Consider the following 12,993-nt stretch of genomic DNA (forward strand, 5'->3'; position numbering starts at 1 on the left):
TGGTTCTTTAACCGCTCCGCTGACTGAGAGCCCACCATCAGCTGTAATGGAAGCAGACATTCCTGCTGTTTTTGACTGATATCAGAGAATGAGCACACCACAAATTTCTCAATCCACCATAACATCTCCGCCTGCACCTCTCTCAGGGTCCAGCAGTTTGTCCGGTTCACCGTACTCCGCCCTCTCTCAACACAGCAACCAGCCCATAGTTCAACAGTTGTGGTCGCGTAAAAGATTGTTTCTTCCTACACGTGACAAAGCTAAAAGGTTGAACTCCACCATCTCCAATCTGTTGGCCATGGAAATGCTGCCTTTCCGCCTGGTAGATACAAACGGTTTCCAAAAGCTGATGGCTGTCACAGTCCCCCCGGAACCAATTGCCCAGTCGCCATTACTTTTCTAAGAAAGCTGTGCCTGCGCTACATCAGCATGTCGCAGACCTCACCCGTTCCTCGACTAAATCTCTGTCTGCCAGGGTGCATTTCATCACAGACACTTGGACAAGTAAGCCTGGCCAAGGGCGTTACATCTCGCTGAATGGACACTGGGTGACTTTGGTGGCTGTGGGGATAGGTGCTGCTCCACAAGTCTTGGAATCCCCAAGGCTTGCAGGACAAACCTAAACATTTAACTCTTTCTCCACTGCTTCTGCCTCCTCTATCTCCTGTAGGGCCTCCACCTGCGCCCTCAACCTCTGCCTTAACGAGACATGCGTTCCAACAGTGCAGAGCGAATCCCCACCACCTCCGTACTGCGCAGCCAGGGCTCACTGCAATCAGGCAGTATTAAAATTGATATGCCTTGGAGATCGCAGTTATACAGCTGAAGAGTTGTGGACAGCTTTCCAGGCTGAGTTTGATCAATGGCTGTCTCCGCTGAACCTGCATCCAGGGAAGGCCGTGTCCGATAACGATGTGAACCTGGTGGCGGCCCTACCGTGAGGCAAAAACACACATGCCTTGCATGGCTCACATCCTCAACCTGGGGGTATAGCGTTTTCTCTGCCACTATCCTGGCCTGGGTGAGCTGCTCCAGAAAGCACGTAAGCTGTGTGCTCATTTACACCGGTCGCACCCCTCAGGACATCGACTTGCATTGATACAGAGGTCTTTGTCCATGCCAGTTAACAGGTTGATATGCGATGTGCCGACATGGTGGAATTCCACTTTGCACATGTTGCAGTGACTGTGGCAGCAGCAACAAGCCCTGACGCAGTATGTCATGTCGTATAACCTGGGCCAATGCAGTATGGACGTGGCGCATATCACGTTTACAGAGTGGGCCCAGATTAAGGACCTCAGCACCCTTCTGCACAGTTTTGAAATGACTACTAAGATGGTTAGCGCTGATGACGCTCTCATCAGCATCACTATTCCGGTCATCTATACAGTGGGGAAAAAAGTATTTAGTCAGCCACCAATTGTGCAACTTAACTTCTACCACTTAAAAAGAAGAGTGAGGCCTGTAATTGACATCATAGGTAGACCACAACTATAAGAGTCAAAATGAGAAAACAAATCCAGAAAATCACCTTGTCTGATTTGGAGCCATGTCCATACCACTGGGTGTATTATTGTATTTGCATTTAGCCTTCATTGTTGGCAACTTTACCTTATTTTCAGGCTGATATAATGGCTAGTGTTTGGACAGTGATTCTGCTGGATACCCCTATAATTTTTCATAGACCAAGGCTGGGTTTGATTTCATGACTACATGAATTTCACATATGTCTATGATGGTGCCCTTTATACTTTTCATGGTTAAATGGCCATAAGAGTATGATCTTATTATTGGGTATTGTAGAGGTTGGCACTCGCTCAGCTGCGGCTGAGGCAGGCACAGGAAGCCGTATTGCTGCAATGTCCAGGCAAGTTTATTCAAACTTCATAAGCCGCTCAGGATAGCAAAACAAAAGCACATCCTTTTCCGGGACAAAGTGAAACTATAAAGTAAAAAGTCCATACAATATACAGTGGGTCCACCCGCTCAGGATTGTGTCCAGTTGTTTATGCCTTAGCACAGACCAACACACAGGAGATCCACTCATGTTCAGCTCAGGACACTGAATGAGACAATTGGCCTCCATTTTATTAGCCAAACCACTCCCCTGGTGTGGGGATATGTTAGCAGCCTTTCCCACCCATCTCTTATGATTGCTAAAACTCGGCCCTGGAATGGCCTAATAACTCTCTCAGCACTATATGTGCTGGAGCATCCTTCCGAGCTCACATCAGCGGAGCTAATGACACATATCTCCCCTCAAGGACTCGTCCGGCGGCCATCTTACAGTGTGAACCGTTATACTTACATTGTTAATATAAGCTTGTTTGTGAGCATTGCATGAACTTATAAGTTGTCATAATGATAAAATAATATCCAATGTTTATATTATATTTTGTATAAACATGGTTCATACCATTCTGTCGTACTTAGCACATACCCACTTTGTACTATATTTGGGTCTACCAACCCAGTGTATTTACCTGTGTTTGTCACGTTATTTATTCCATATGGCAAACACCATAAAAACACACCAAAAATATTAGTTTTTAATCATACTGACACACAGAAAAACGAAAAAGCGCTCAAAAAGTCATAGGTAGAAAAAATTATATAAATGAATACAAATTAAAAATTTGCCCCGTTCACATGTAAAGCTCCATGGAATAAATGGCGCTATAAAAATGTATAATAATAAAAATAAATCCAGCAAACCGTCCCATAAAAAACAAGCCCTAATATGATGAGTGTATTAACATACCTACCGCTGTCTTCTGTGTCAAGCGCCATTCTTCTCCTCAGTGACGTCTCTGCTCTGCAGAATGGCCGGCGTCACGTTACACTCTGCGTTACTTGGAAATGGCTGATATATTGAAAGCGTGTGAAGGGTCAGAACGAGGATCCATAGACTTTCATTGTAAAAGCGACTTCCGGGTCACACACAGAGTGAGACAGTTAGTCATGATTTTGGTAGTGTCACTGAGGAGCAGAGAAAAACAGCGCTGGACACCGGAGAGAGCAAGGGTGGGTGAGTATTTTGATACTATCACACTACATTACATGCACACATTTAATGAATAAAAAACGTAATGGAAGTGTTCTTTAATAAAAAGGGAATACATTTCCTGGAAGTGATGGAAGAAAAATATGAAACTGGTGTCAGGAAGAAATGGCAAACTCCATAGAGGTGGGAAGTAAAACAGCGAGTAGAATGATCATATCTAAGGACTGGAGAGAAATGTTTTAGGCTATGTGCCCACGTTGCAGAAATGCTGTGGAAATGTCCGCAGCATTTCCGCAACTCCCTGCCGTGGGTAAAACGCATGCGGAATTCGCATGCGTTTTCCCGCAAAACACAAGTGTTTTGCAGCCGTTTTTAGCTTGCAAAATGCTTGCGTTTTCCAAGTGATTTGATGCATCGCTTGGAAAAGTGATTGACAGGTTGGTCACACTTGTCAAGCATAGTGTGACAAGTATATGTATACCAGGAAAATACGGATGATCTGTAGGCGGACAAGTAAAGGTAAGATGGAGTACCACCTCATATAGTTAATAATAAATCATACTGGGTAGTGTAAAATGGTAAATAATAAGCAATAAATAGAAATAATGCATAATTCAAGAGAAGATCGTTTTGTCCACCTAAGAATCAGACCCCTCAGTACAGAGGGAAAGGTAAATCGGATCGCTGGAGTTACCCCAAAGGAGGAGGAGGAGGAAGAAATATTTTTCAAAACCAACATCAAGAAAGATTCCAGGCAAATAGGAGGCACAATTTCAAGATTTCATTCTCAGTGGCAGAAGAAATTGGCTTATCAGAGAATTCTGGAATCTGACATAGTGGGGATGAAAATAGAGTTCTCCTCCTACCAATTACAAAAACTGGAGGTAACATCTCTGCCATTTCTAAGGTTACAGAAGATTCTAATATCAGGGCTCCAAGACGTGCAGACATCGGGAGTGATTTCTCGAGTTCCAAATCTGGAACAGGGCAAAGGTCATTATTTCTGCCAATTTCTCATAAGAAAAGCAGAAGGGGCCTACAGGATTATCATAAATATAAAAAGCTTAAATCACCATATTACATGCAAAAGGTTCAAAATGGAATCTATAAGATCCATGGTCCCTTTAATAGGCAAAGACTTTGTCATGGCAAATATTGACCTACGGGATGCTCATTATCACGTGCCCATACATCCAGTGTATCAAAGATTCCTAAGATTTTCTGTCATGCCTGGTATTTCCTCAGCTTCCCAGATATTCAAAAAATTATTTGCAGAGGTGGTAGAATTTGTTAGAAAGCAACATATATGCATCATCCCTTATCTGTACGATTTTTTATTTATGGCTCCCTTTATTCCATGTCTCAGAGATCATCTCCCCTCTACACTACAGACTCTTAACATCTCTAGATTGGATAATAAATTGGGAAAAATCAGACTTGGCTCTTTCCAATGAAAAGGTCTTCATAGGGATTCTACTTATCCCCGGAGGTCAAACCTTTTCTCTTCCGGTACCTAAAAGTTACCTAGATCCTAGATTTATGCTCTAAGGAACCGGAGGACTGTGTCTGTAAGATGCGCAATGTCAGTCCTGGGGTCCATGGCATTGTGTATTCAGTCATTTCCTTGGACTCAGGCCTATACAACAGTCCTTCAGAATTTCATTCTTTCACTCTGAGATAGATCTTCAGGTTCACTCAGCAGAAGGATCCATCTACCTTTATCAGTTAAAGGTATTATTTGAATGGCGGCTCAACCCAGAAACTCTTGCAAAAGGAAAAGCCTGGATTCACCAACCCCTATCATCAATAACAGATGCCAGGAAAAGGGGATGGGGAGCTGTTATGTCTCAGGTCGCCTTCCAAGGTGTCTGGCTGAAAAACATGGACAGGAAATCTTCAAATTTCAGAGAATTAATAGCTGTAGAAGAAGGCCTCAGATCAGCAAAATCCTTACTGCAGGGAACTCACCTCAGAATTTATTCAGACAATATAACCACAGTGGCTCACTTAAAACATCAGGCGTGCACAAAATTCGGAAACCTGTGGGAAGTCTCAGCAAGAATCTTTGGCTGGGCAGAACAACACCTCGTGTTCTTGTCAGCTCTTTATCTAAAAGGTTCCAAAACTATTCAAACAGACTTCCTACACAGAACAGATATACAGTACATCCAGGAGAGTGGAGCTTGAATACCAAAAGTTTACAATTTCTAACCAACAAATAAGGTATCCAGAAGTAGACCTTTTTGCGAGTCATCAAAATGCGACAGTAGGTCTATATTTCTCCCTGAATCCAAACAGTGCTGCGGAAAGGGTAGACACATTTGCCCATCCTTGGAAGTTCAGGTTGGCCTGCGTGTTTCCTCAAATTCCCTTGTTACCAAGGACATTACAAAAAATCGGAACGGAGAAAGTCCAAGCCATTCTGTGGCCAAAAAGAAGCTGGTTTGGGGCATTTAAACATCCTGAAGGTAGAGAACCCTCTAATCCTTCTGCTGAACCGTGATGTTCTACATTAAAGTCCGATGTATCATCCGATGCCCCCCAGAGTCTAGGCCTGACAGCTTGGCTTCTGAAGCCTCAATCCTGAAAGTGAAAGTTTTTAGGGATACAGTAGTAAAATTATTATTTTAGACACTTATTTCACTGTAGAAACTCTGCACTTTTTTCAAATATACAAAAATGACTTTTGATAGTCAATTTAAAAATAAATATGTGAACGATACATAAATAGAACCACCACCATAAAATGCTGAAGAACAACAGCAAAAAATACACACCAAGGGGACATTGCCTCGCCTTATTCCATTGTTGTCGTATCCCTGCCTTGCCGCGGAGGTTGTCACCCTATAACAGCGCAGATGGTGTCCCCAGCTCAACGATGGCTGACCCTTCTGGCCCTATTCCACCCTGATGGGACTGATCAAGACCACAATTGTCAAACTACTAGCTGATATCAAAAGAACTTTCCAAAAAAACCAGATAAAGTGCCAAGTGCATCTGTATACTTCAACTAATTCCATACACTTTGTAAATGCTGAACCAAAAAGCAAATATATAGAACAATTCAGCCAGCATCTGTCTGGCCAGGACAAAGCACTGCTCCATTTCAGGCCCATGTTCTCTTATTGATATGACTGTTAGCCATCTGACCCCCAATGATCATACATTTACCATCTTTCCTCTGAACAGGTAATATATGTCTTTAGACTCTTTCTGATATTAATTGTGGCTCCAATACCTGCTATGGTGGTAGCTGTTGCATATTACTTTCATACATGACATTACTATTGCTTTTTGTACTTACAGCATGCACATGATTGTTCTTACTTGGGAAATTATTAACAATTTAGGTTAGTATGATGACTGCATAGCAGGTGATTTGGTTCTTGTCTGACATGTTCATGCTTACTATAGGCTGTGTCAGTGGGTCGTCTTTTTGTTGTATAGTTTAATGGGTACAAAGCACTTCTATGTTCTGTGGTTGAGTTTGTAGCTTTGTCACTTTACTGTTTTTTTTTATTCCTTATAGTGCTTGGAAATCTGCATAAAAATTTCGAAACACCAAAATATACTTGGTTTATGTGTGGAGTTTGTTGTACGTCACCTATTCCTATGCTGAGGAAGACATCTGTACCAGGAAGGGCATGCTAGAAATTTGACACTACCTAATGTCTGTCATTCAGCTCAGATTTTGTTACACTGTGAAATAGAAGTTGTTAAAACCTCATTGACTTAAATTATACCGTAATTTGTGGCAAAATGTTAATGTCAATTTTGAAAGCTTAATTTACTTTTATTTCTTTATTCTAATATTCTAATTTATTTCTTTATTCTACATTAACTTGTTTGTGTTTTTCGTAGCTAATTGGAATTTGGTGCATTAGTGAATGGATATCTGGTGGAAAATCAAAATCGCTAAAGTTAGTGGAACTAGGTCCTGGAAAAGGTAGTCTAATGGATGACATTCTAAGGGTAAGTGTAGTTGGAGAGGTTGGCCACTTTCTCTGATTAGTGCAGCTTTCCTCACAAGCTGACCAGCACTTGTGTCCATGCAATGGCCGCTGGTAGAGGAGCATGTGACCAGACCTGTCCATGCAATGGCCGCTGGTGGAGGAGCATGCGACCAGACCTGTCCATGCAGTGGCTGCTGGTGGAGGAGCGTGTGACCAGACCTGTCCATGCAATGGCAGCTGGTGGAGGAGCATGTGACCAGACCTGTCCATGCAATGGCCGCTGGTGGAGGAGCATGTGACCAAACCTGTCCATGCAATGGCCGCTGGTGGAGGAGCATGTGACCAGACCTGTCCATGCAATGACTGCTGGTGGAGGAGCATGTGACCAGACCTGTCCATGCAATGGCCGCTGGTGGAGAAGCATGTGACCAAACCTGTCCATGCAATGGCCGCTGGTGGAGGAGCATTTGACCAGACCTGTCCATGCAATGGCCGCTGGTGGAGGAGCATGTGACCAAACCTGTCCATGCAATGGCCGCTGGTGGAGGAGCATGTGACCAGACCTGTCGTTGCAATAACTGCTGGTGGAGGAGCATGTGACCAGACCTGTCGTTGCAATAACTGCTGGTGGAGGAGCATGTGACCAGACCTGTCCTTGCAATAACTGCTGGTGGAGGAGCATGTGACCAGACCTGTCCATGCAATGGCAGCTGGTGGAGGAGCATGTGACCAGACCTGTCCATGCAATGGCCGCTGGTGGAGGAGCATGTGACCAGACCTGTCCTTGCAATAACTGCAGGTGGAGGAGCATGTGACCAGACCTGTCCATGCACTGAAACCCCTTGTGTTTGGAAGCATACGAGTACAGTGGACGGTTCTATTCAGTGGTTTCCAGTCTTCCCTGCATGACGGTGCAGAAATAGCTGTCAATCATTAATAGGACCGCCCATTTAAACACCAGGGACCTTAATTAGTATAATACAAGTTATACTGAATCTGCTCAGCATCTCCTTCTCTATTCCAAGCTGTCCACATATCGGGCTGCATACTCAACGACACAGGTTCGTTTTAAAGGTACAAAACACAAACACCTGCCATGGGAAAGCTGCTTTTCTATTGGAGGAAGCTGATCGACAGGTCTGGTCACATGCTCCTCCACCAATGGCCATTGCATGGACAGGTCTGGTCACATGCTCCTCCACCAGCAGTCATTGCATGGACAGGTCTGGTCACATGCTCCTCCACCAGTGGCCATTGCATGGACAGGTTTGGTCACATGCTTCTCCACCAGCGGCCATTGCATGGACAGGTCTGGTCACATGCTCCTCCACCAGCAGTCATTGCATGGACAGGTCTGGTCACACGCTCCTCCACCAGCGGCCATTGCATGGACAGGTCTGGTCACATGCTCCTCCACCAGCAGTCATTGCATGGACAGGTCTGGTCACATGCTCCTCCACCAGCAGTTATTGCAACGACAGGTGAGTTCAGGAAGCATTGAACACACGCGCTGAAGCCAATGATTGACTGCAGATGTTTGCGCCAGCTCAGGAAGCATTGAACGTATGCGCTGAAGCCAGTGATTTACTGCAGATATTTGTGCCAGCTCAGGAAGCAATGAACACATCTGTGCATGTGCAACTATGTAACTTCTGGTTGGCGGAACGCACAGTGACACGCATGCCGATCTACAGCGTCCATTCCACATGCTCCTTCTGAAGCCTATGATTGACTGCAGATGTTTGCGCCAGCTCGGGAAGCAATGAACGCACGCACTGAAGCCTATGATTGACCTTCAGATGTTTGCGCCAGCTCAGGAAGCATTGAACGCACGCGCTGAAGCCAATGATTGCAGATGTCTGCGCCAGCTCAGGAAGCATTGAACGCACGTGCTGAAGCCAGTGATTGACTGCAGATATTTGCGCCAGCTCAGGAAGCAATGAACACATCTGTGCATGTGCGACTATGTAACTTCTGGTTGGTGGAACGCACAGTGACACGCATGCCGATCTACAGCGTCCATTCCACATGCTCCTTCTGAAGCCTATGATTGACTGAAGATGTTTGCGCCAGTTCAGGAAGCAATTAAAGCACGCATTGAAGCCTATGATTGACTGCAGATGTTTACGCCAGCTCAGGAAGCGATAAACACACGCGCTGAAGCCTATGATTGACTGCAGCAGTCAAGTAACTAGAAGAGCGCAACATCAGAGAATCAGCGCTCCTGTGATAAACATAGCTACTTCTGGAGCTGATATAGACCTGTAGGGTTGTTTGCACTAGATCCACGAGGGTAATGGACAGCGAGTATGCCTCAATATATTATTTTAAAAAGATCCACGCCAAAAGCATGTTTGTTTTCATCTTTGGACCCCCCTTTTAAATCCTTAGGTGTAACTTTTTTTTACACAGTTGCTGCAATGTATTTCATAACTTCTTTTCAGGTCTTCAGTCAGTTTCAGCATCTCCTGAAATCTTGCGATATTTCTGTACACCTAGTAGAAGTGAGCCCTAAACTGAGCGATATCCAGGCACTCCGGCTAACGGGGAGCAATGTCGAAGTGAAATACGATGAAAATTCTTCAGCCTACAAGAAAGGTGTAACAAAATCAGGTCTGCAGATTTCCTGGTACCAAGATGTACGAGATGTTCCAGCAGGTAAGTCCGAGTTTATATACCTTAATAATTTTACAAACCGCTAAAATAGTCATGTTAGTCATCCATTGTGGCTTGTAACTGGCTAAAAAGTGACTTTATAGGGTTTCCATCCTTAAGAAAAGTGGTCTCCAAACACTTTTATACTTGTCAAATTGCAAAAAGAGCAGGTACTCGCCCTCCCTGGACCCAGCGTTGTGTCTCTGCTACTGCCGTGGTGCCTGCTGGGGTACACCTCATCTCTGCCACCAATTCCTGATTTCAGAGTGTCTGCCAATGTAGACTGCCTGAGCAGCTGAGCGTAGTCATTGGCTGTAGTGGTGATGGAAGCTGTTAACTTGATGTCACCGCTGCAGCCAAACAACACAGACCGTAGCTGCAGCAGAGACACAGTGCTGCACCCAGGCAGGAGAAATAAAGCATAGTTTGTTTTTTAAAGTTAACCGAGTCTGCAGTCAGAAGTTTCCTGGAAGGGAACAGTCATCAGGTTTCACCTCCCAATCTGAGATCAGCATGATACAAAGACAGAGATCCTGATTTGAGCAATGTATCACTTACTGGACTGCTGCTGTAGGTTTTTATAAAATCACTGCTTTTTTGTCAGGATATTCTCACTAAAAGACAAGTAAACCTGCTGCCATGTAATACTCCATACTCATAAGTTCTGTATAACCATGCATCCATCACTGATTGTCAGCTTTCTGCCTATGCGCAGTGTACACAGAAAGTTCAGTGGTGTGTGCTGGGTTACACAAAGTTCAGCATTCAGAGAACTGGTAGATCTGCAACATAGGATACAGCGATTTTATCAATCCTGCAGCATGCGGCCTAGTAAATAACAAATCAATGGAAGCAGGGGCTCTGTCCTTTCACCTTACTGCTCTCAGATGGCATAGCAAAAATCTGGTTGCAGATTCCCTTTAATACACAACATACCGTACTTGGAAGACCTAAATACTGCCATGTGAATACTGGCTGTTGCAGTGAGGATTTTGTTGTCTCATAAATCTAAGGGAATAGTTTTAACTTTGAAATGAACTTGCTATCTATAAAATCAAATATTTTGTTTTTGCCCTTCCATTTTGGCCGCCACAGGTTTTATGTTTATTCCTGATGTACCTTTATTAGTCTTTTTAAGTGATGAGTTGTAACTTTTATAGCACTATTTTGGAGTACATACAGACAAGCCACTGCATTTGCAAAAGCTATGAATGGGGGGCAGTGCAGCTCAATGGGCAAGGGGCCATGAGTATGTGAGAAATAATGTTAAAGGGACTCTGTCACGTGAATTTGGCGGGCTATGTAAATGCCCTGTATCCAGTCCGATGGGCGGTGTTTCTTCTTTTTGCCTCCACCCCATCCTTCCCGCTGTCCGCAATATTTTCCGGAATTGGAGTAGGTGTCCTCCATACTTTGCGCGTGCGCAATGCAATCTTGCCTTGCGCACGCGCAGTATGCTTTGCCCACCTGTGGGCAAAGCCGAAAAGCATTACTGCGCATGCGCCGGCGCACTATGTCCCAGAGAAATACTTCCGGAACATAGTGTGCCGGCGCATGTGCAGTAATGCTTTTCGCCCCTGCCCGCAGATGGGCAAAGCATACTGCGCTTGCGCGAGACAAGATTGCATTGCGCACGCGCGAACTATAGAGGACACCTACTCCAATTGCGGAAAATATATTGCGGACAGTGGGGAAGGATGGGGTGGAGCCAAAAGAAGAAACACCGCCCATCGGACCGGACACAGGGCATTTACATAGCCCGCCAAATTCAGGTGACAGAGTCCCTTTAAAGGGAATGTCCGGTCTTCTGCTAAATTCTGCAGAATCCTTACAGCGTGCGCACTGTATTTTGCCAGGAATCTCCGTTAAAGACTAGTGAATTGAGGGAGCATATCTAGTCGAAATGTGGCTGGAAGTATACAAATCGCATACTTATGGTTATGTGACCGTCCGCTCTCACCATCAATACCAATGAATCCTGACAGTATGCAATGCTTACACTGTGAGGGTTCAGAAGTCTGCAGTCACAGAAAGTGCAAAAGGCAATTATTATTTTTTTTATAGCTACTGTGTGTTAATTAAGAATTAAAAATGAAATAAACGTCTGGTGATTTGTAATATTTGTAATATTTTTTTTCCCCATTAGGCTATACATTCTTCTTAGCACATGAATTTTTTGATGCATTACCAATACATAAATTACAGGTAAATTCAGGCATAAAAATGTACCTTTCACATTATACTGTCTGCTACTCTAAGCACTTACATCAGGGTTTCCATCTAAATTTCCGAAATACGTGATTCAGGTGGAACCTCTGATGATCCATTCACTATAATGAGATAGGCAGAGTTACTCTGAACTTCGTCTCACCTCTTGTGTGTGTCCAGGGAACAAAACTGTAGTCGAGAGAGATCTAGAGAGATGACTAGGTCCCAGCAGAGGAACGTTCGTGTGAGCCGTCGCTTCCATAGTGGGGACTGGGGAACGCTCCAGTGAATGAAGGCAGCAAGCGTGCAGAGAGGTGGTATCATTCACCCTCGTTAGGGCCTGTGTGACCTTCTGCGTTGCCTAGAGAGTGACGATGGTGATGGGCCTGGTAGTGATAGTGACGCCCTTTTGTCCAGGGTATTAAGACTAAGACCTCACCTAGAATGATAGTCTGTCAATATCATCTGAATTACTGTATTCTCCTTGTAACATGTTTCATTTTTCACACTTTGCATTACTTCCTGATGTTATGCCAAAGTCACCTCTTAAATTTGTGTTACTCGAATAAATAGTTGTTGGCTAAAGTACCATTGTCTCCTTATTGTCTACTCTGTTGTATCCGCGTACCTGTTAACACCTGTAGGGAAGTTCATACCGTCATGCAGTCTATTTTCGTTGAATTTTAAAAGAGAGTTTTGGTTTTATATTTCCCCATTTAAAAGATCTATATACCGTAAGAAATTGATCAATCGCTCGTCTTTAGGACAAAGATAAATAGGAATATCCTGATATCCTACTTGAGATCCAGTAGCTTGGGAAGTTCTATCATGTTTAGGAGGTTTGGTTTACCTATAAAAGTGAGTGGAGATTAATGAGAATGGGAAACATACACAGAGCTGTGACGAAGCACAAAGTCACTGACTCCGTCACTTACCCCAGCAGGCCACAGGTATCATTAGAAATACTGGTCTTGTAGAAAATCTTCCTTTTCTCCATCCAGGGTAATATTAGTAATATATCCCATCTGGTGCTGGAGGACAGTGACAGCATGGGCCTGTGTGATTTCAATTGCCAGGGCTGAATTGCAGCCTCAGTCCGTACCTGGTTGTGTCAATGCAGTAAGATACAAGGATTCAAACTCTTCTAACAAATATCTGGGGAAAAAAATCAGT

General features: G+C 44.1%; 1 protein-coding gene across 1 annotated transcript in view; it reads left to right on the forward strand.

The window, feature by feature from the left end:
* Positions 1-12,993, forward strand: part of NDUFAF7 (NADH:ubiquinone oxidoreductase complex assembly factor 7) — a 74,482-nt gene that overhangs the window by 33,009 nt on the left and 28,480 nt on the right. The window contains exons 4-6 of the mRNA XM_077289119.1: positions 6,866-6,976; positions 9,402-9,615; positions 11,759-11,817. Coding sequence (XP_077145234.1) covers positions 6,866-6,976; positions 9,402-9,615; positions 11,759-11,817 — 384 coding nt within the window. The remainder of the gene's footprint in view (positions 1-6,865; positions 6,977-9,401; positions 9,616-11,758; positions 11,818-12,993) is intronic.

Source organism: Ranitomeya variabilis, chromosome 2 (assembly GCF_051348905.1).
Source record: "Ranitomeya variabilis isolate aRanVar5 chromosome 2, aRanVar5.hap1, whole genome shotgun sequence".
Taxonomy (NCBI): Eukaryota; Metazoa; Chordata; class Amphibia; order Anura; family Dendrobatidae; genus Ranitomeya; species Ranitomeya variabilis.